This window comes from Cariama cristata, unplaced genomic scaffold (assembly GCF_000690535.1).
Source record: "Cariama cristata isolate BGI_N322 unplaced genomic scaffold, ASM69053v1 scaffold7667, whole genome shotgun sequence".
Taxonomy (NCBI): Eukaryota; Metazoa; Chordata; class Aves; order Cariamiformes; family Cariamidae; genus Cariama; species Cariama cristata.
Genome location: NW_009627064.1, coordinates 23065 through 46002, shown reverse-complemented (window position 1 = coordinate 46002; position 22938 = coordinate 23065). Strand labels below are relative to the sequence as shown.

General features: G+C 36.2%; 1 protein-coding gene across 1 annotated transcript in view; it reads left to right on the top strand.

Annotated features, from left to right (window-relative positions):
* The first annotated feature begins 91 nt into the window (after positions 1–91).
* Positions 92–22938, top strand: part of NRDE2 (NRDE-2, necessary for RNA interference, domain containing) — a 32309-nt gene continuing 9462 nt past the window's right edge. The window contains exons 1-12 of the mRNA XM_009704305.1: positions 92–181; positions 2672–2730; positions 5396–5424; positions 6854–6962; positions 8961–9176; positions 11302–11451; positions 12921–13383; positions 13584–13986; positions 17638–17771; positions 19820–19940; positions 21841–22016; positions 22626–22938. Coding sequence (XP_009702607.1) covers positions 92–181; positions 2672–2730; positions 5396–5424; positions 6854–6962; positions 8961–9176; positions 11302–11451; positions 12921–13383; positions 13584–13986; positions 17638–17771; positions 19820–19940; positions 21841–22016; positions 22626–22938 — 2263 coding nt within the window. The remainder of the gene's footprint in view (positions 182–2671; positions 2731–5395; positions 5425–6853; positions 6963–8960; positions 9177–11301; positions 11452–12920; positions 13384–13583; positions 13987–17637; positions 17772–19819; positions 19941–21840; positions 22017–22625) is intronic.

The following is a 22938-nucleotide window of genomic DNA, read 5'->3' as shown; positions in this document are numbered from 1 at the left end:
CCTCTGCTGCGCGCTCTGTAGGCGCTGTCTCAGAGGGTGGTTGACCCCTCAGCCCGGGCTCCTCCGTCTTGTACAGAGTACGAGCGTACGTATGGCGCGCACAGGCGTACTCTGCGCAAGGCGTGTCGCTGCTGGTTTGAGTAAGGTTACCATACTTAGGAATAAAGTTACTTTCCGTCAGGTAACTTTGGGGAGAACCCGAAATAGGGACATTCGCATAAAAATATTGTTGACTTCTAATTGGCGGGTTCTCGGTTGTGTTCAGATTTGCTTCCAGCTATGTGGTGGTAGATGCTGGAGGAGGCACGGCTGTAGAAATACTCATCTTTGAAAACTACACGTATATTAACTTTGTGTGTGGTGGAGAAGGTTTGCTTTATGCAGAAAACGAAGTGGTGGTTTGTTTTTTCTTTTTTTACTGCTAGACTTGGATAACTTAAAAAGTGTTTTCTCATTTCCTTGCTTATTAAGTCAAATTTTAGTTGGAAAGGATATTTTTTGGAAGGTCATGAGTGAGATTATGATTCAGTTTATCATTTTGACTGTCATCGTTGCTATCTAGCAAGTTCTACTTTTATTAAACAAGTAAAGAACCCTATCTGGTATATTGCCAAACTCTGAAGTGTGCACAACATTTATTAATTCTACTGGAAGGTGTTTTGAACGATGCTTTTTGCTTGCCAGCTTCCAGCACCCTTGAGTCTGCCCATCCTCTAGGCACCACAGCAAGGGGAAATGCTAAGAGGCTTTTACCTAGGCTTTTTTGGATAGTATTTTTTGGTTGGTGTTGTGGGTTTTTTTTGTTTTTTTTTTTTTTTTTAAAAAAAGACGTGTTTACCTAGGCTGAATTTCTTGTATATTTCCTCCAGTCAATATGGTGAGTTTTTGAAGCCTTTGGCAATACAGGCTGGGGTTAGCTTCTTGTTCTAACCAGTTCTGTGTTACCCCCTGATGGCATTGCAGCTGTTGATACTCAGTCTACCAATACAGAGATGATCTCGCCACATTTACTAGCCTTTCTGTTAATGATGCAGGGAGCAGTGGACATAATAAGATCCCAAATTACAGCTTCTAGGAAGAGGGGAGCTGCTCTGCCAGGCAGAGGTATGGTAGAATTCTCTAGTAGTAAGACCTTCCTTGTGTTTTAAAACTCTGAGAATTTAGCCTTTAGGTTTGTTATGCGTTGTCTATGTCACTGCAGACCACCTGCCTGGAAGATCAAATTACACAGAAAAAGATGTTAAGACTGACTTCTAGATCTAGATTTCAATTATTAGCATTGTTTATGAGTTACATTCTGGTCTGCTGGAAGTTTTTTGTATGAGAATTACTGACAAAACTTTAAGGAACATAATTTGTTTGGTTTATGTTTTAGCGGAAATTGTACTTTGTTTTTAACGACCACGTTTCAGTATAAGTTATAAAAATTAAGTATTAACTCAGAACCACATTTATGGTGGCATATATCAAATTTCACACATTCAGCTTGTGAGAACTTGAGAACTTGACAGGCAACTTTGGTATCTCTCTGATAGATGACTCTCTTTCCTCAGAGCTGATATGAAGCCAAAGTCCATCATAATACAGAGATCATAGAGTATGTTGTATTTAACATGATATGCAAAACTGAGGTGTCTTTTGCAGTCATTTAGGACTGCTTCATAGTGTTACTGTAAAAATTGAGCTAATAATGTGAATATCCTGGCCATGTTTCATTCCTCCAGCCACCTCTGACATACTTTTACAAACCTTCCTAAACCATTTATAATTATAAGTGCTGCCTGAAACAAAAGTATTGCTGTATACTCTTCCCATCCTGCTAGATTGCTGAGTTGCAGCAACCTCTAGAGTGCAAAGTAATTTTGTATATGGTTTCTTACAATTATGTTGTCAAGCTTAATTAATTTTTGGTAGAAGATAAATTACAAATTTATCAGTAACCATGAACAGAGCAGTGGTAGTAATTAACTGTACTGACAGTAGTAAGCATTATGCACAGCATTATTTACAGTCTGAATTAGTCTATAGGTAACACGATGCAGTGATTTTTGCTGAAAGCAGATTTTCAGGATTCTGAGAAGCAACAAAAGGCTTTGCATAACTCTTAAAATTGTCTCTGTAGAGATACTGTAAATATTTAATTCTTTTTTGCTTGGGAAGATATAAAAGGAATGCCATTGGATTCCTTCTGCTGTTGTGCTCATAAACGTGGATGGTAGAGTAGAACAATAACAGGTACATGCATATTATCACAAAAGAAGTCTTTTATATATTTTTATTCTTTATGTTCTTTAAGAACGTAAATTTGGTCTGTGAAAATGATATTTTAGAAATATGACAAGAAAAAATAACAAAAAAATTGAAAAGGTGGAGTTTTAAAGTTTGGAATGCATTTTGATGTTTGAAATGCTTGTATCCAGCTAACTGATTCACTGGAGATTATTTACAAGGAGGTTTGGACTTGCTTGTTGTGTAATGGAAAAAATTGTTCAGTTCTTTCCAGAGTATTAGGTCAGTTTGATTAAATTATTCAGAAAATACTGTAGTTGGAGAATTCCAAACATTTCCATGGTGTATCCACAGAGGCATGTTGACTGTGCTACAGGGGTTGTTCTTGCAGTGTGATTCTTCAGTGTTTTAAAAATGCAATTTGATCTCATCTGCTGCTCAGGTAGAACCTAGCTACAGGCACAGTCAGGGGATTAATGTTTATGGCTCCATTTCTGAAAGGTAAGTTTTCCTTGGAGACCCTAAACCAATAATTTAAAATATAAAAAATAAACCTTGTTCTTCTTGTGCTCACTGTTGTAATCGTATTGCACCAAGTTAGTGAGTGACTCCACACCTGTAAGGCAATAACAGATACTTTCAGGTAAAAAGTCAAAATGATGTCTTGGAAGTTAATTTCTAATAGTTAATGGTGATAATAGACATTATTTTGCTGTATTTAAGGCAAACTTCCTATGGAAATGGTTCTCAAACATGCTTGCTGTGTGTCTGTCTGCCAGCGTACTATCTCTCTGTTCGTCCTCAGGAGCTTTAACCATTTCAGTCAAATTTGTTCTGGTGGGAGAGAGAAATGGCAAAAGTAGAGGAGATCTGTGAAAATCTACATTTGCTTAGGAAAGATAAATCTAGATACAGTGCCCTTGCTGTGAGAGAGGCTGTAATGTGAATTGAACTGTTACCAGGATAGATGGGCTTGGCAATGAGCAGCTGTACATTAGCCAACTAATAAACATCTTCGGAGCTTGCCCAGCCAATAATTAAGGGATGTGGCAAAGTACTGTAGAAGGGTCTAGAGAACCCAGATAATTCCTGAAGCTGTGGCAGCAGTGGGAAGTGTAAAGGATGAAGGGCACAACTCGGAAATCCAGGCTTCATCCTTTTGTGAGCTGCAGAATTAATTTGCTTGAGGTGGAGGGGAATGAAAATTTTGCCAACTCACTCTTTATTTAAGAATGTGGTTCTGGTCTTAGAACAGTCTTTTAAACAGAGAAATACAAAGATAACTGCATTCCACTCTTCTGGCAGTTCAGGTGTAGCCTCTTTTGTTTAAAGGCCTTAGGGAAATTTATATGGTTGGTCAGCCCCATGTTTTATTTGTGTATTCTAAAACAGCTGGAGCTTTACTGCTTGCTTTTTTATTTTGTTCTCTGTTCATTTTGTCAATGTGATCAAGAATGCCATTTTAAAAAGAAATGTATCAGTTGCTTTCTATTTTTCAGTTTTTAAGACTGAAGCTCTTAGTGCTTCTAAGGATCTGTATTTCCATTTGGAAGTTATTTGGCACTACAATGCTCAAAGTTATAAAATTTAGTATACTTGTTGTATGCAAACATTTTCTTCCTAGTTTGGGCTGGTCTGTATCTAAACTGTTTACGCTGGTGAATAATAATAAAAACCCCATTATCTGCATTAATCTTTGGAGGACCAGATGCTATGCTCTTGAAATCAATGAAAAGCCTGTTTTGATGTGTACAGCATTTTTTAAAGACCTTAGATCAAGATCTTAAACATCTTAGACTTTTTTTCCTAATGGTCTGAATATTGTAAGTCTTGAATTCTGAGTTTTGTCATCAACAATCCTGTACGACTGAAGGCAAATTATCTAACTTCATTCTGCCTTCGAGCTTACATTTTTTAAAAAAGTAACCCAGTGTTTTATTAATTGTTATGAGTTTTAGTATTAATATTTCAAGTGATTTTTGAACCATAATTTGTCATTCAAATCAATACAGAACTACCTTACAATAAATTTATTTCTACCAAAAAAAATACTAGTAAATGATTTATTACACATTATAAAGGAAAACAGTAATTTATTAAAAAGAAGAGAAGCTGAAAGGCTGTAGAGAGTATCTTTGTGTCTGAAGTATGTTATTGGAGATCCGGCCAAAGACAAATTAGGTAAGTTTTGTATGTCTTTGGAACAGATACAATAATTTTAAGGAGATCTGTTTTGCTCGTAAGTTACAGTTTTGTGCTGTTATGTGATACACCTTTACACCAGAGACTCTGACAACCAGTAAATTTTTCTGTTTCATTAGATGGATCTGGATAATACAACGCAAATCAAAGGAAAGATGGATTTATTTTTTTTTAAGGGAATGAAATGTCTCCTTTATTTCTGTAAATAAATAAAAGGCTTTATGCACAGATTAGTTGCATTTACTGAAATCTGGAGTGCTCTGGACAATTGTACTTTTTCTGAATTGGTCTATATTTAAGACCACCAGAGTGTTGCCAGTGGAGAAACATTGTAGGGTTGCAGTTTGCTCTGCATTCCTTTACACCCTGTCTTCGTGAGCAGAAATGATTGAATATAAGGAAGATGATATTTTTTAAAATCAATATCCCATTTAATAAATATACCTCAAAAATCTCAGGTGTAAAGTGGCACTTTAAGTTCACCAAAGGTTTTGGAAGAATGCTTTGTGGTGGATTTATGGTTTTAGAATCATAGACACATACTTAAAATGAAGGTGTTTGTGCCAGGGTGAATTAATTTAAATTAAATAGTAGATTTTTGTCGTGTGTTGAATAGGCAAGTGAGGATCACAATCTTAAGGTTTGAATTTTTATTCTAATTTTACATTAATATGTCTTAAGTATTTTTCTGGAAGGGGCAAAAAAAATCTCAAGTTGATTTGCAACAAAGTTAGGGTAGTGTGTTTGCCTTAGGTTTGGTGATTCTGATTGTCAGACAGAAAGTTACAATAACACGCATATATATTTTATACAACTGAATTTTTTTTTTTGAGTCTCCATCCTATGTTTTGTTGAGCTGGGAAACGGTGCATGGCAGCGTTCTGCAGCATATTGGTTGGGACGCTTGTGGGATGTGTGTTTTGATCCCGACAGTGCTGTGAATTGTGGGTTCTCCTCTGCACAGAGATGGAGGTTCAAGACGAACCAGGGAAGGTGGCCCTCCCCACCGGACCTTTGGTCTTTGGTATTGGTGGCAGTCTCTTGGGAAATGTGAACTGGAGCTTTGCTTGATTGTACATACTGCTTGATGAGTTTAATTTAGGTTAACAAACTGTTTTGCAGCCTGCTCCATTTTAAATCCTTTTGTGGACAACAATTCAGGGTTGTGAGACAGAAGAAAGAATTTTGGTATAAAGACCTATTTCTGAAAGAAATCCTTTGGAAAGAGGAGAGATGTATGGCTTGTCAGACAATGAGTTCATGCTCTTTAAGGACTAGAGGTCAGTGTAGTCAAAAGCACAGAGACAAAAGTGTGACAGGAAGAACACTGAGGCAGAAATGGTTGTAAAGAGCATGGAGAACAGGCAGGGAGACCAAATTTGTTCCTTTTATTGTTATGTCCTATGGTCTGGCATCAGAGAGGCTGCTGTGAAATCCTGTGCTTATGTGAAATATCATACGTTTTTTAATACATGAGAAAATTTCACATACTTAAAAGAATTCTAGAAATTAAATCTCTATGAAAATTGTTATTGAAGTTTTATTCTCAGTAAAATTATGGCAAAAAATTCTCCCTCCACATCCTGTCAGTATCTGATGACTGGAATGGCTGAGGTCGAGATGCAGAATGCTTAATGTTTACTAATGTATCAAAATTAGCATCAATTAGCCTTTTATTCACACCATTTAAAAGTCTAATGGTATTTCGGTGGTTAGAGAACTGAGAATTCAGTGACAGGTTTTGACCTTGTGTAAAACATTTGCGTATTCTTATGAGTAGTGGGTGTCCCTGTCAATGAAATTGTGTTAAAAATATTGTCTATACAGTGGGTAAAGTACATTTTTGTAAGTTTGCATAAGTTGTATTGCATTCGTTAACTACACATTTCATTTAATTGTACCCTTCAGTAGCTTTTTCAATTTTACTCTTTAAATATGGAAATATTTGTATTATATGTTGTATATAATAAATAATAGATAATATGAAATATATGAATATACATTAGACTATCTTAAATAGTTTTGCATATATAACATTTATACAATTTATAGACATATAAAGTTAGAATTTTTACATGGTAAAAATTAATATTGGACAGATTTTGTTTTTTAACGTATATAGCAGTGTGTGAAATGTATTATCTGCTTTCACTGTGAACTTTTAAGTGTTATTATGTAGTGGGTTTTTTAAAGCTTAGATTGATGTTAGGGGAAGGTTCCAGCTCCTAAATGTTTTACCTCATTACAACCTAGTGTTCCGCTTAGTGGAAATTTCATGGACTGCTTTCTGATATGCCCAATTATTACACAGACTTAGTGACATTTGCTGTGAATTCAGCTGTCTGCTGACTAGGTTAACCCCCAACTTCAGAAAGCACAGCAAGCTAATTTGTATTGATCTCACACTTTTCTTTACTTGCAGAATTGGACTGGCTTAGTAACCCAAGCTTCTCTACAGAAGATGCGCTATTACTGCATCAGCGCACTACAGAAGTTGCAAATCTCATCCCTGAAAAGTCACCACTAATAAGGTAGAATATAATTCAGTATCTTTTGAATTAGTCTCTCTCTTTTGTCCTGCCTATCTTTTGTTATGTGAGACCAAAATCAGGAGCTTTTAGGGCTGCTTTTCATTCCACTGTTCAGTATTTAAAAAGGCCTGAACTGACTCATAGATAAAAGTATGAATAATGCTTCCATGTCCTTTAACTTAAAATAATGAGAAATTATACTTATGCAATTACATTCCCATTTTCTTTTTCTCACAGCTGTATTTAAATCACTGCTATTTCAGAATGGAAAGGGGACTAAGTGATCGTGATTCTTCATTAGCTTCTGAATGTCCTAAGTGACCCTTGAAATAATGTAAAGATTAAGCATCATCTTTGTGATTTCTCTGTGAAAACCAGTTCAATCAACCATTTCACAGTTGAGTGTTTCACTTTTTTTAAAAACTAGTTGAAGATGTGAATTAATGAAATATTACATGTATCAAGTTGTGTGGCTGTGTAGAATGTGCTGGTCACTGAAGTGGTTGATTATATTCTTTTACAAAAATGAACTTTAAGCAGCCACGTCTGCTGAAGAACTAGTTTTAATACCTTCAGTAGAATAGTTGCTATACTTGGCATATCTACACTATAACTAGCACTTAATAATTAATGTCATCAAGCTGCAGTTAACAAGTTCAAAAACTTAGTCACTTTTAATCTGATACAAGCTCCTGTGTTTACGATGACTGATGATCATGATAGAGAATGTCTTTATAATAATGAGCACAGCTGAATACATCTTTTTGTATACTTATTCTTACATTTACATGCATTATGTGATTGAAATGCAATCACTGTTCTGTTAATCAGTCATATATTCTATTTATATTTGTTCAAATCTTTTCAGGACTTTAATGTCATAAAACAAAGGAATTTACAAATTGCCATTCAGATAGTGACATAGAAAACTCACCATATTTAATTAATCTTTGAAAAAGAATTTGTCAAAAAATAGTGTACAGGGACATGTTTGATTTTTTTGCCTATTACTGGGGTACATTCTCAGTTGGTGTCTTTTTGGGGTGTTTGGTTTGTTTGTTTGGGGGGGGCATGTGTTTGTTTTAAAGGCCTGCTAATGGTTCTCCCATGGCTTCTTTTTTCTTAGTGCCTTTAAATAAATTGTGTAAGGGTTTTTTTTTTTTCAGGTGCCTTACTTCTGAAACACTGCATTTTCTTTTATTGACACATTAGAAATACTGAGACTTGTCACTCCTTTCTTTTATTGAAAGATTCCAGAAAAACTGTGTAAAAAGAGCTTGTTCTTTAAGGGTTAGAGAAGACCTCCGTTATTTCGGTTGATTATTAAGTACAGGAGTGTATGTACAGTGTACAACGATATACATGTGTTTTGCCAGAACTGTGTGTTCTTTGTGTGATCTCTCAGTTGTCAGTCAGTTGTCTGTTGCATGTAATGTTTGTTACTACATTATATTATATGATAACGTTAATTCGTAGTCATCAAAAATTTGTTCCTTGATTGGTGAAATTTGAATTTCTAAACTGGAGGTGATTTTAAAAGTATGTTTCTGATGTTTCTTATGTAAATCATAAAGGCACAAGGAAAAAAAGTGCAGAGTTTTTTCCTCTTGCAGGTTACCCTGAAAGATTTCTCATCCTTTTAACTTGACCTAAGTTGTCTTAAAGTTAGGAAATTTTATCAGGTCAGTCATCTTCTTTAATTTGGTGATGATAACAAGTGGGTATTTGTACAGAGCACACAACAAAATGCCTTTGACAATTAAAACTTTAAGACTGGTTGTCAGTAATTCCAGCAGCTGAAAAAATGTTGTTGTTATTCAATGCATATTTATATCACTATCGTTGTGTGTGTTGCTGCTAACTCTCTTCTCCAAAAATACAGGGAGACTAAAGATAATGGGTAAAATGATTCTGAACTTTCTTATGGTGGTATTTCTTTACAGTTTTACTACTTAGATCTGTAGATGTGTATAGATACATATACCTGTTTCCAAGCAGGACTACTTCAAGGTCAGAGTTGTCAGAAGAAAGTGGTACAGATGAGAGTCTGAAACAGTCGAGTAAGAAAAGGAAAAAGAAAAAGCATCACCACTATAAGACAAAAAAGAAAACCAAAGGGGACTCCAGTAGCAGTGAATCAGACCTGGACACTAAGCACATCAAGGACAAAGCCGCAAGAAATGGCAGAAATCATGAAAAGGAAGCAACAGTAAAGTATGTATTTATTAATACTATGCAAGATGTAAATCATTGTGTTCTTGTATTTGTCTCTTCAACTTTATGAATGAAATTCTTACCGTTAGTGGTTCATTTTTTTTTTCCAAGATGTACATGACTAAACCTGCATTCGAAGCAATGAAAATAGAATGAAAAGCACTTGTTTAATCATATCTGAAAAACTGTGACTAAAATATTCTGTCAAGTACTGTTCTGGAGAAAAAAGCATGGTATGGCAGTAACGAAATATATTTTTAAAGACATGTAGAGGCTTATGTTGAGTTCTTGTAAGCATCGTTTCCTTTCATGGATCTTCTTTTGGGAGAGTTTGGAGAGGGATTGCATTAAACATTATTCTTATTGAGTGCAAAAGTCGTAATATACAGCTGTGTTTACCTTGTAATATAACGCCCTTCTTGCAGAGTTAACATTTCCTTTTTTCTTATTAAGACAAAGTTTGTTGTACCATTTAACATTTCTTTTATGTCCAGGGATTTATTGCACTATGCTATGCGCTTTATACTTCTTGCTCATGATACATCTAGATGGGCGTTTGAACAATTGAAATTGTTTTGCTATATTTTTTTGTTAATTCCAGGAGCATTAAAGTACTGTGTAATTAATGGAGATGTCATTTTTTTCATGGAACAAGAAAATAGGTACGTAGTGACTAGCATGATCTTTGAGCAGTAGAAGAGGTTCTGTGAATGCACTGAGTATTCAAGTTTGGCATACCTAGCTGTGTTTTTCTCCATCTGTTGGATTTTTGATAATTTCATTCATAGTGACCCTATCTAACTGGCTCTGTAAGTCACATTTCCCTGTTTCTCATCACTTTTACTAGTTTGAGCAGCCATTTTGTCTCTCTCTGATTCCCTAGTTCCTGTTTTTTCTTTAGCATCAGCAGCTCTGGCTCTAATTCACAGCATTGCAGCTGCTCCTGGGGACAGAGCAAGGATTTGGTGACACTGAGGAATTGTTGTTACAGCTGGGTGTAGTCCAGGCAGTCCTTGACTTTCCCCCAATTTACTGCTTTTCCTAAGGCAGATTAACCAGCAGCTGAGAGCATAGGCTTGTGGGCGTGTGCCTACGTCAAGGGGTCTTCACTTTGTTTCCCTGTGGAAGAATGGCAGTGGTACTGAAAGTATTGTCTGATGCCTCTGGCCACACCCGCCTCCACCCTTATGAAGACTGTTGTTGGCTTGTGGTGGCTAAGGATTACATGGCTGTGAGGAAGCACAATAAAAATCATTGGGATGCTAAGACCGTTCTGCTCTGCCCAGTCACTCTTGTCTTTGCTGGAAGGGTGTCAGGGCTGGATGGAATGGACTTACATGCAGAACCTGGTTCATCAGCTGTTTGCTAGACTGGGTCAACCAGCCAGTGCTTTACTCAAATGACAGGGCTGCATTTCTTTCAGCATGTCTGTTTTTACTTCTTTCTGTAAATTGTTGATAGTGAGAGAAAATTGAGTTTTCAGGAGACTGTTTTTGAAATCGGAACCACAAAATTGCTTTAAAATACAATAGGTTGTCTGAAATTTTAGAAAGCTTCTCAAGACTGTAAAACTCATTTAGTAAGCTACATATCTGTAACAGGAATTCAGATTGGAAGTTCATAGTTGTCTACAGTTTGGAGGTAGGTGGTGATTTCCACTTAAGTTCATTTATATAACTGTAATCCATAAACCACTTTGCACACTGTTTTATCAAATGCATGGGTATAATTACAGCTAATCAACATAGTCCTCTTACAGATTATCCCCTTTTTCTTAGTTGTAGTATCTTACTAAGACAAAAGTAAATTTTAGAAGTAGTAATATATGGCTTCTAGATTATAGTTTGCCATGCAGTTGATTGGTTAAATCTGGTTATTACCCTTAATAATTGTAAATCTAATTTTTGGAAGTGCAAGGACTGTGTTTTGTTTTGATGGTCCTATTAGTGTATTTCTAGTTGCTTGTTTTCTGTGCGTGTCCCTTTCTTTGCAGTAATGGATCAGGTACCATGACTTTGAGTAAATTGCATTTCTGTAGGTCGTAATAATTTAATGTTTTCTGGTTTTTGTAAATGCTCGGTATGTGCACAAATGCTTAGGATATACTGCTTTTCCTTTTCTGCAGTCCAGATAAGAAAACATCAAATCTTACCAGCAGTCGCTTTGTTTGGCTTGATGATATCCAGGCTTTCACAGCAGAAACCTTCAGAATAGACAAGAAACCAGACCCTGCAAACTGGGCCTACAAATCCCTGTATCGAGGGGACATAGCAAGGTACAATATGTTGGTTTCTATTGGTATTCAAACTATCACAGAGTATCTCAACAGACTCAACTTGAGTCTGGCTGTGACCTTTTTAGGTAGGAGATGAGAAAATAAGATAACTGAAGAGTTTATTTCAAAATTTGACTTTACATTGGGCATAAATATTTTGAAAGGCAAAAGGTGGCATGAAATAATGGGAATAAAGTGCATGATTTTAATTCTTTCTAAAAGCATTCTCTGTGTAGTAGACTGCAGGCATGTGAACTTGTAGAACTGCTATCTGGAGATGGCAGCAAAAAGCATAATTTTGAGGTCAGAAATCCCAGGTTCTATTATAGATCATCTTTGGGCGAGTGCCCCTTTTCATCTCTATTGTTCCATTTCTCTGTCTGAAAGGGGAATGAAGGTACTGATTATTTCATATTAGATTTGTCAAGAGCTTTACTTACTTGATTAGTTTGATATCCACACAAAAAAAAAAAGTAGAGGTACTTTCTTAGCAAACAGATTCTGTGTTAGATCACCCAGACATTGTACCAAAGGGTATCTGTCTTATGCGTTGCTACATTTCAAATGAGTATAGATGAAATTCCATATTCAGCATCCTTAGTGGGTTACTGGTACTATGATAACCCTTCAGAGTATTTCCCTGCATTAACAGGGAAGCCCATGTAAAGGAGCCTACATTGAGCTTGTGCATTATGTATGTACACTTATTTCTTGATGTTCTCAAAGAAAATTGTTCACTATATATAAAAATTAATTGTTTGTGGAGGAGGGAGGATTTATGGGTTTTATTTTTGTAGTGTGTATACCTTTGCAGTAAAATTGCATGGTTACAATCCATTCCAATTTTCTACCACCTTTGGATTGTCAGCTATTGTTTGAGATGAAAGTGTTATTTTAGCATTGCACGTCACTATGCCCCTGAAATGACATTCTTGGTAATATTTTAAGATGGTATTTTCCTTTCTTAATCCATAGGATTATTGTGGCCTTTATGAACCTAGTCTCTCTTTCCTCTCCATCCCCCTGCCCGCTTATTGACATATAAAATGGATAGAGGCTTAGGGATACAGAAAGGTATTACTGGACTCAACTACTGGTGTCTGATTTTTCAGTTTAAAATAATCTAATCTAAGTAGTCTTAAATAATGCTGTCTGTTGTCGTTTCTCCACGTTTGTCTACATGACTTAAAATGATAGGAGGAAAAAAAATTTTTTGCTGAGTATGACAGATGTTATTGAACTCAGAGTAAGCTTAGTATGATAATAAAAGTTGTGATGGCACTGAAAAAATGTATAAATTGAAGTCTTAAATAAAGAGAAAGTTACCAAGTTCTTAAAGTTTTGACATCTATGCATACATTATTTGGGTCAATTTGAATTAAAGCTTCTTCCATGCTTTATTTCAAAAAGGAGGTATCTTTTCTAACGTGCATTTTTAGAAGATGTTTGATTGTATTTTTCCTTCTAAGATATAAAAGGAGAGGAGAGTCCTGTCTTGGCATAGATGCAAAGAAGCAGTGTATAACTTGGGACAGTCCTGCATCAAAAAGGAAGCAATTACAGAGGCGACCTGAGCGCTACTTCACAAAGAACAATGTGAAGATGCTGAACACAGATGGGATTCCTGTTTGCAATAGAAGTTCTGCGTTGGACTCAACCGCTTTTATACCAGTTGTCCAAATGGAAACTGATGATCCTTCTGACACAATGGAGGTAAATCCTCTTGGGATTTATGATCCATCAACCACAGTGTGGCTACAAGGAAAAGGATGCAAGAGTGCAGACCATGAGCCTGTAAATATGCAGCAAACAATTCAAGAGCCTGGGATAAACATTAACTCTGTTCTAATGACAAAAGTGGAAGAACATAACAAGAAAGTCAGAGAAAACCCGAGAGATATTAGTGCTTGGATGGAATTTGTTTCTTTTCAGGTATGTGTTCTGACAGACCTTGTTGCTGATTATAAGTAATAAATGCATGTATGTTATATTGTAGTTTCATTTGTTTAGGACTGTATGTATTCTGTTGGTGAAGAATGAGCTGTTAATTCATCTTCACATGTCAGCATTTTTCTTGTGATTCTAGTGATGATTTTTACTAATGTTGTAATGATTTTTCTTTTTGTTTTAAGGATGAATTAATGAGAGGACCTAGCCCTTATGCCAGTAAGGGAGAGCAGGAAGTAAGAAGAAAATCAGTGAAGTTAGTCTTAGAAAAGAAATTGGCTATTTTAGAGAGGGCAATTGAAAGCAATCCAAGTAATGTTGATCTGAAACTCGCCAGGCTGAGGCTTTGCACAGAATTCTGGGAACCACCAGCTTTGATCAAGGAATGGCAGAAGCTAATTTTCTTACATCCCAACAATCCGGAGCTGTGGAAGAAATATCTCCTGTTCTGTCAAAGTCAGTTCACTACCTTTTCTGTTTCAAAAATCAATAGTCTCTATGGAAAATGTTTGACGACTTTGGCAGCTGTACAGGATGGCAGCATGGTATCACATCCTCTACTGCCTGGCACAGAAGAAGCTATGCTAGGTAAGGTTCTTTCTGTTTCGTATTACGGTCAGAATGGTCTTCATAGGAGTTGACTACATTCTCTATAAGAATAGACTTTCGTATGTATTACAGGAAGTTTTTATTCTCTTTAAAATGCCTGGCATCCTGATTCCTTTGCTGAGAATTAAAGCAGATATTCCAACCAAGTATGGATATAGCAGGTGCTTTTCTTCCCCAGGAGAGTTTGTGATACAACATCCAGTAAAGTCTGATGTGCTGAGTGGTTTACAATACAAATGTCAAGGCTCAAGAATTGCAGCCAACAGCCAAGAGATGTGCTTTTATCTTTGAAAAATATTTATTTTAAAAAAAAGTTGGCTTGTGAAAGAAGCAATTATCTCTTGTTCAGAGGCTTTATAGTTAATTACTTTAATCCAGAAAAGAGAAGGGACATGGGAAGTCTGATGCGAAATTTTCTTGAGCATCCCAGTTGTAGATGGAGAACTCTAAACTGTAGTAGTGTGATCACACCTTTTGTATTTATTGTATGCATATATCTGCCACTTATAATAAATTATAAAATTATCCCTGGAAGGAAAATTAGTCAAGTGGTTAGGCTGCTGGATTGGATCCAGGATAGAAACGAGTTCATGCTCAATTCTGGCATGGACTTCAAGTTTATTTGGAGCTAAATGACTTAACCTATCCCATTTCAATGTTGCTTCTCTACCTCGGGGTCGTTGTGATTATTTATCTGTCAGTACACTGAGGGGGAAGTATTAGTGACACCATGAATACATTTTGGGTTTTTTTCCTTTTAAAATTTGTTTTAAATCTGGAGGAGACTATTATGAAGCAGTCCATATTTCATCATGTGTGGCATAGTCCAAGGAACCTCTATTTTTATCCAAGTCGTGTAACTGCTGTTTGGGCAATGACGCTATCTGTTGCACAATATCCAGTCTAGACTTATAAGTTGAGATGCTGGGTTACAAATTAGTTTCAGGAGTTCAGATCTGTTATGGTTTTCGGTTGATTCATCTTGGATCAAGCACTGGAAAAAGTCCTGTAAAGGGAGAAAACCTGTGCTGGCAGGTGGATATTGTACTGCCTGACAGCTTCTAATTGCTTCTCCTGTCTCTGATTTCCAACACTTCAGTCAGTTTGTACACTAACCACAATGAATGATTCTCAGGACAAATTCAGCATCTATTTTTTCAAACAGGAAGGTTTTTCTTTCATTTTGTTTCCCTGCGCAGAACATGTTTGACTCATTAAATACTGTTTGTCAACTGCTATGAGAAATTTGTTCATTTAATGGAGTTCCTTTAACTGGTTAAGTATATTAGATTGGCATTTTTCAAAATACTTGTTTGCTGGCAATGTCTATAGATAAATTAAATAAAGTTGAATTCATTTTCATTTTGTGTTTCTGTTACACTCTTAATGCCTTGTTGTCCTGTATTAAGACTGTAGTGATTTGTTTATGAAGACTGTTGAGGGTCTTGGTTTTTGGTTTGGGTTTTTTGTTTTCGTTTCCCCGCCACCTTTGTCATTCAAATGATAAGAGTGGAGAAATTCCCAGTGGGGAGACTTCTTGATCTGAGATTTTTTTTTTAGTGACTCGACTATCTAATTCTTGGGCTGAATTTGAACTGTCAGTGTACTTATTAGGAAGATTACCAAATTGTTGGTTAAGATAAATATACAAAGAGTGTCACAAATTAATTACGAGGTGAGTAGCAGTGTAGATGTGTGGTAGGCTTGTTATCTTCAACCTTTGCTCATGACCAAGTGTGTTAAGAGCTAATCTTAAATAGTGGTGGATTATGCCATCTAGTGTTCAATTCGGTACACAGTACTATCTGCTTGGAAATGGGTGGGAGTTTTTTTAAAACATGAAATTTAAGAAAGCATGTAGAAATTAATTTAAAATTGTAGATCAGTTTTTACTTAATTTTTGCGATAACAATTCATAATATTTTAAATTTACTAGGAACTGTTAATATAAAGCAGGTGAAGGTAAGCATTCTCAAATTTTGCTGTGGAAAGAGAGTCCTACTTTTCAATCTATACCTACTGGTTGGAGAGGAACATCATTATCTTTTAGGTCAGTTCAGCTGCAGAAGTGTCTTAGCATCATGGACTGAATTAAGTATGTATTCATGTTGTTTTCAAATTTTACCACAAAGAAAATGCTGATCTTTGTATTTCTTCAAGTGTCTTTTTTTTATCATTAAGAAAATCTTATGCTATAATTTATTTTTGGCTCCAGTTTGGCAGCATGTTCTGATGAGATATTCTCTACATTCAGACTATTTTAATCAAAGTTTGAAGCTGAGAAACTAGGAAAGGACAACTGTTTCAGTGTTTTCAGTGTCAGCTGGACACAGTGCCTAAATTTGGTTAAAATACTTCGGATGATTCTGGTTTATATATTTAAACATACTTTTTGTTGTTTAAATATCTTCAGAAATCTCAGTCTTTGTTATTGGAAACAATTACTCACTTTGCAGGAAAATCAGATGAAATGCCTTGTCTGTATATTCTAGCTGAATTCAAATTTTTATGTGCGCACATCTGATGTAAATCTGAATACAGGTGGAAGGAGTAAATAATTTGTTACTTCTTAGTATTAAAAAATAAGATGGTCATTAGAAGCAATTGATGCTAACCTATGTTGTTACATGTGTGTATCTGGACGGTTAAATATTTTGATTGTTTAAAACCTTCCAATGCCAATGCATTTAGTGAAGAAACAATAGTTTTTGAAGAACTGTTTTCAAAACTATCAATGAATTATTTAAGTCTTGATTTATGGGTTTGGGGGTTTTTTTGTAAGCCAATTAAGATTATATTTAAAGCAATTTGGTTTTTGAACAGCTGTTTTGTTAAGACTTGAGTCTAATTTGGAGTGATGGAGTATCTCTGAAATGTCCTTGAGCTGCCTAGTAATAGAGGTGCTTATAATGTCTGTTATTTCTACAGCTTATTTAAGGCTCTTATTGCAAATATATCGATAGGAAAACTGGGACTTAGCTTCCCTTTTTAAGCAGAGACTTGAGGCTCAGTGTGTAGTAGGGATATGGCAGTGATTACAGAAGTAATTTGTTGAAGAGCAAAGGATAGGACTCTTCTCTACTTTCAAGCAGTAATACTTTGACTGAAAGACTCGATTTCTCTTACATAAGAACTCAGTTAAAGGAAAAGAAAATGGGCATGATAGTTGGAATGCAAATGGCATATTACCAGCATATTACCAATGTAACGATCTCATGCAAAAATGAGGCAAAAAGGATTTTTCCTGTAATCGCTTACTGTGTGAATTGTAATAATGCCCAGCACCTTCAAAGAGGGCTATGACCCACTCTGACAGATGTTGGATAAACTGAAGTTGGGACCATTGCGTATAACTTCTGTTCATCAACAAGGACTGTGCGTGTATGGCATGAATAAAAAGTCATCTCTTTGGTGCATTTAAAATGGAAGGTCTTAAAGTTAATTAAACTAAAACAATTTTGATATGCGTTTATGCTAGTACTCCATGTATTTTGAGTTTTGATACTGTTTCAAAACAACTGTGCTCTACAGCACTCCATGTATGTCTTTTGTGTGTTTATGGGCTCTAATAAAATACTTGGCAACAAAATTTATTTGAAAGATTAAAATTTTATTTTCTTTACTTTACAGCTATATTTATTCAGCAGTGCCACTTTCTGAGACAGGCTGGCCATTCTGAGAAAGCAGTGTCTTTGTTTCAGGCTCTGATTGACTTCACCTTCTTTAAACCTGACAGTGTAAAAGATCTGCCAACAAGGGGACAGGTAGCAATTTCCATTTAAATGGGTGTATGTCCTTGTGCATTACAAAGAATGCTGTAACAGAAGAATGTTGGTGAATTTTTGAGGACATAGGGAAATATTTTGATTCACAACTTACTTTGCGGTTCTTCAAGGTGATGCTTGCATTGGAAAAATGCTTGTGGGTCCTCTGGAACTACATGCCAAATGGCTGCTTCACTGTGTATAATAGAAGTGTGATAACGAGTCATTCTATGTCTTCCATCTTTAATTAGTAAAAAAGAAGAAAATGAGCTGACTGACCAATGTCTGTGTCTAGTTAGCACTTCCCCCGCTTCTTTGCCCCAAAACTGCTGCTGTTTTGTTACTGTTGATGGAGAAAGCTAACAGGACCTATAATCTTTCTGTTCTAGACAATTCTTGCAAATATTTCTTAGGTTCTTCTTTATCTGTTGTTTTCAGTAATTCTTTGATGGCTACATTAGGAACACGTCCATGCTTCAAAGTATCTTTTGTTTGACACATAAGATTCCATTCAGCTTATTCTGTTAGACTACTAAATCACTTTTTCTCTTGATTTGCTCAGGAGGATGCTGGGTGTGCACCCCAGTAATAATGAGTAAGTTAATATTTAGAGAGGCCTGTTGCCAGTGTAGCATTATCCCACTGAATTGTCAGGAGCTGTTCCCTTTTTAATGAGTGGTAAGGAGGGCCACCAGTTAGGCAGTTGGGCTACCATAGAGGGCAGAAATTGAATTTCCTTCTATTACCTCACGTTATGGCCCAGCAACCACTACTGAGACTCCATTTTTTGCTGTCTAGAATAATCCTGTTATCTGCCAATGGAGCAATCTTGTAGTTTAAATAATAGTTGTGTCCTCTTAAAGAGCTGAAAGTTTAGGGTTCAATCATAATTGTCATGCAGGATGGGAGATTTGGTATAGTTACACAGATAAAGCTCGAGTTACACTTCCAATAATTTGAAAAACTGCAAGATTATATGTAGTGTTTAAAAACTCTCCTATTTTAAAGCAGATGGAAAGGAACCTCAATTTAAAAGGACAATGTTGAAGTTGGAAAGTGCAGTCCTTGAAAATAGGAAAATGCCAGATTTACAGCTGATCGCACATCTGCCCTCTTACAGAAGCATTATGACTCAGTCTTGAATTACTTGTTTCTATACTGTTTTCACAGTTCAGTTTCTCACTTGGAGCAAAGAATAAATCCGTGAGGAGCAGAATCAGATTTTGCAGTTGCTGTAAGCCCTGCATTTTCGGATATGTTGATGCTTGATTTTTCTTGAGAATAAATTTTACTGTTAATATTTTTATTAACAGTCACATCTCAATGTCCAAGCCAAGATTTGGTACGCAGCAGAAGCATATCATAGGAGAGAGGTGGTCGTTGGAGCTGAGTATACACAAATCATATGAGGAACTGATGAATCTAAAGATGACAGATTGCATACAGGCAGTGACAAAGTCAGGACTAGAACCCTGGACCTCCGACTTACTAGAAAGTGCCCTGAAGTTGTTGACCACCCTGAATCCTGAGAGATGGAAGGCCTCACTCATCTTTTCCTCTTGTCCTCAGTCCAGTCGTATTTATGTCCAACTGTAACATTTTGATTTGATCATAGGTGTATGATTGTCTGGATTATCATTCCATTAGCCAAATTCTTCATGATCCCATGGAAGACAGGGAGGAGGGGAGATTTGGTTTCTGAAAGCCATGTCTTGGGGAATTTGGATCCTTATCCTTGAAGAATCTATATAGGACATTTGGGACAAAAGTATTTTGCTTTCTTTAAAGCCTAATACCTTTTAAAAACAGTCTTTATGTTCATGAGAAGAGCTGATGACGGTACTGCTGTGCCACAGGCGTAATTGAAGTACTCAGTTGTTGCTGATGAATCTTAAGCAACATCTAACAAAGTTGTCAGATACAGAAGTTGCATGCAGATAAGTAATTGTAGGGTCTGGGAAACCTAAGTTGACCCAGGTAGTGTCTGTACAACAGCAAAAATGATTTTTCTGTATGTTTTGTTTGGTTGCCCCTGCCCAAAACAACAGGTGGAATTCTTCGAACCCTTTTGGGATAGTGGAGAACCACGCATTGGAGAAAAAGGAGCAAGAGGTTGGAAAGCATGGATGCACCAACAAGAAAAGGGTGGCTGGATTGCTCTTAAACCTGGTATGCCTATGTCAATATGTATAGTTCTATGTCCATGCGTTCTTCTAAACATTTTGATTAGAATGATACAAGCTGTTTCTTCTCATGTTTTTGCATACAAGTTTTAAAAAAATAATTACCAAGATTAAGTATATCACACTTCACAGGGAAAAGCATGTGTTGAATGTTCTATGTACGATATATTTACAGAATATTGTTACCCTTCCTAGGGATGAGATTAAAGGAGAGGATGGCATATCCTCCACTCTGTGCTGAAAAGGCTAAAGGTGTGAGTACTTGGTTGAGACCCATGCCCATCTAAAGTAGAAGGAAGCTACTTCCCTTAAAGAACCTTTCATCATGTTGGTAGACCAGATGGGATTATAGTATTGGATTATAGTTACCTGAAGGTTTCCTAGTTTAATGATTCTATTTCTAGAACCAGATTTCAGTTTCTTGTAGAAAATATATAGTAGAAATAGGAGGAAAACCTTTCCTTTCTCTTTGTGATGCAAAAAATGAATGAATTGCATTTTCACTTGGCTGGAATGCTTCTGGGTGAGCAGGGGTGCAGAAAACACCTCCCTGTTGCTTAGTCCCACCTTGTCTTCTGGTCTGCAGTGCTTCCCTTAATGTCACAGACTGTTTCTCAAACAGATAGATCTTGAAGGGAAGCAGGGGGCTGGAATGTTTCTGACCAAAGATGAGCTGTCTCTGCTTTTGCTGCTCCTGCTGCTGTAGCAACTCTAATGTAGCAAGTTTGGCTCTGCTTTTAGTAAGCAAAGGCACTGAAAAATGATCTTGTGCTTCCCTTCTCCCTGGATTAAGACGGAATTTCCTTGCCCCTTAACTGAGGTCAGCAGTTCCACTGCTGATGGCCGTAGTCATTTTGCCCACTAATTGGGAAGACTCAGTATAGAGAAGAGGATGACTGCCAGTCTTGGGCAGGTCCGGCATATATCAGTACTTTACCCCATGCATGTCAAGACCAGAAGTTCAGGTGCAATTTCTAGTTGAGTGTAACCTCTAGAACTGTCAATTTTCTTCAAACTTTGGTTAGATTGTGGAAATGCTGTCATTTTTCATAGAGTTGCTGACTAAAGGAGAGGCTGTAGATCACAAGAGTTATATAGAGTAGAAGTCTTGCCACGATCTGTTTGTTTTACCTGAAATGCAAGAACTGGAAGTGGGAGTTTTTCACCTTGTTAATGGCAAATGTCAGGATCAAGAATTTAGAGGTGGCATAGAAATGCCCTGATTTTTGTACAAAAAAAATAGTGCAGATAACCATAAATTTCAAGGACTTTTTTCCCTCAACAACAAGAAAGAAAAAGGAATTTGAGAAATATCTACAAGCTTTCGCTTAGCCTACAGGTGTTCATGAGTTTCAGCACAGAATTAATATATTGCTGTCACAGCAAAAATATGCTAATTGTATCTAATAGTCCAGAAAGATCATCATGAAAGTGGGTTGTGGTTAAGCACTTCTTTTTGTGTGTGTTTCACTACATTAGTTGTTTCAATTGCACATTAATTAAAAATAGAGCATATAAAGCACATTTAAGGTTGTATGCCTAGGTATGAAGTGAAGAACCTAAGTTACACAAAAGGATGACTGACTCTTGGCTGTTGCTTGCAAACTGCTGTTGATAAAAGTGGTCTACAGGCTGTCAGTGTTTTCTTTTCTCCTCTATTAGAAAGGCTGAGTGCTGACACTGATTCACTAGTTCAAAAAGTTTGGAAGCCTCCTACTCTTACAGGGTTGGTGTCAAAACCCAGAACTGTGACATGGAAATTTTCTGCTTTGTCTTGTGTCTGCTTTAAGTAGTTAAATTGTATACCAAGTCTGGCCTTTGGATTTAGTGGATTAATTTTTCTTTAATAATTTTGCATGTGTATGGGTGTCTTGATTTGGTTTTAGATGATGATGATGAAGAAGAGATAGATGAGGATCAAGAAATAAAGGATAAAAGTCTCGCCAAGTGGCATATTTGGTTGGATGTTGAATATTCTCGTGAAGCAAGGCATTGGTTACCTTGGAGACCAGACAAAACCAAAAAGGAAACTGAAGAAGATTGTGAAGATCCAGAAAGACAGGTCACTGTGATATAGTAAAACAAGGGGAGATAAGATGAATTATCCTTTCGTTTGAATTCATTGCCAATGGATGTTTTAGAGGAGTAATCCTTTCCTTCATTTGGAAAAAAAAAAAAAATCTTTCCTTTGTTTGGAATTCAAAATTTACCTGAGATTTTGCGCTGAGACTTCTGAAATCCATGGGAAGCTCATGGTAAACTTTGGAAAGCGATATAGGCAAATTGTCTGTCTTTACTGTTCTGTAATTTGTCTCATCTCTGTGTGGAAATGTCACAGAAATCTGTGTTTAAGAAGATATATGCATTAAATAAACAAAGATTTTGTTGCCTTCAAGTCAGATAGTTGGATTTTTATTTTTTTTTCTTCTGGGGAGATAGGTCAAGTCAGATGTTGATTTTCAAATAGAAATGTGTTAAATGGCCTAAGCAATATATAACACATTGCTTGTTTGACTTGTCTGTTTTTAATTTGAATGACATTCTGTTACCATTTAATAGCAATTATAAATCTTTATTGACTTGAAAAGGTTTAAATATATAAATTACAGGTTTAATAATTTTATTTGATTGCATAAATTAACAGAATTTGTTTTAACTTGGATTTTTTTAGGTATTATTTGATGATCTTGGACCATCTTTAATCCAGCTTTCTAATCCAGATCTTCAACGTCAACTACTGTATTCATTTTTGCAATTCCTGGGAGTTCCGTGTACAAGTAAACTCTTTCCTTCCAACCTCTATATTGCCATGGATGAAAATAACATCTTTGACAGTGTGCTTTCTGATGAAAAGCCACTGACTTCTGTTGATTTTCCACTCTCTGGATTCAACAGTATTGGTCATATGGACACGATGCTGCGAAGGAGACATCACATAGGCCACTGTAAAGAAGGAGAGGAGTTCATACAGAATGTTTTTCATG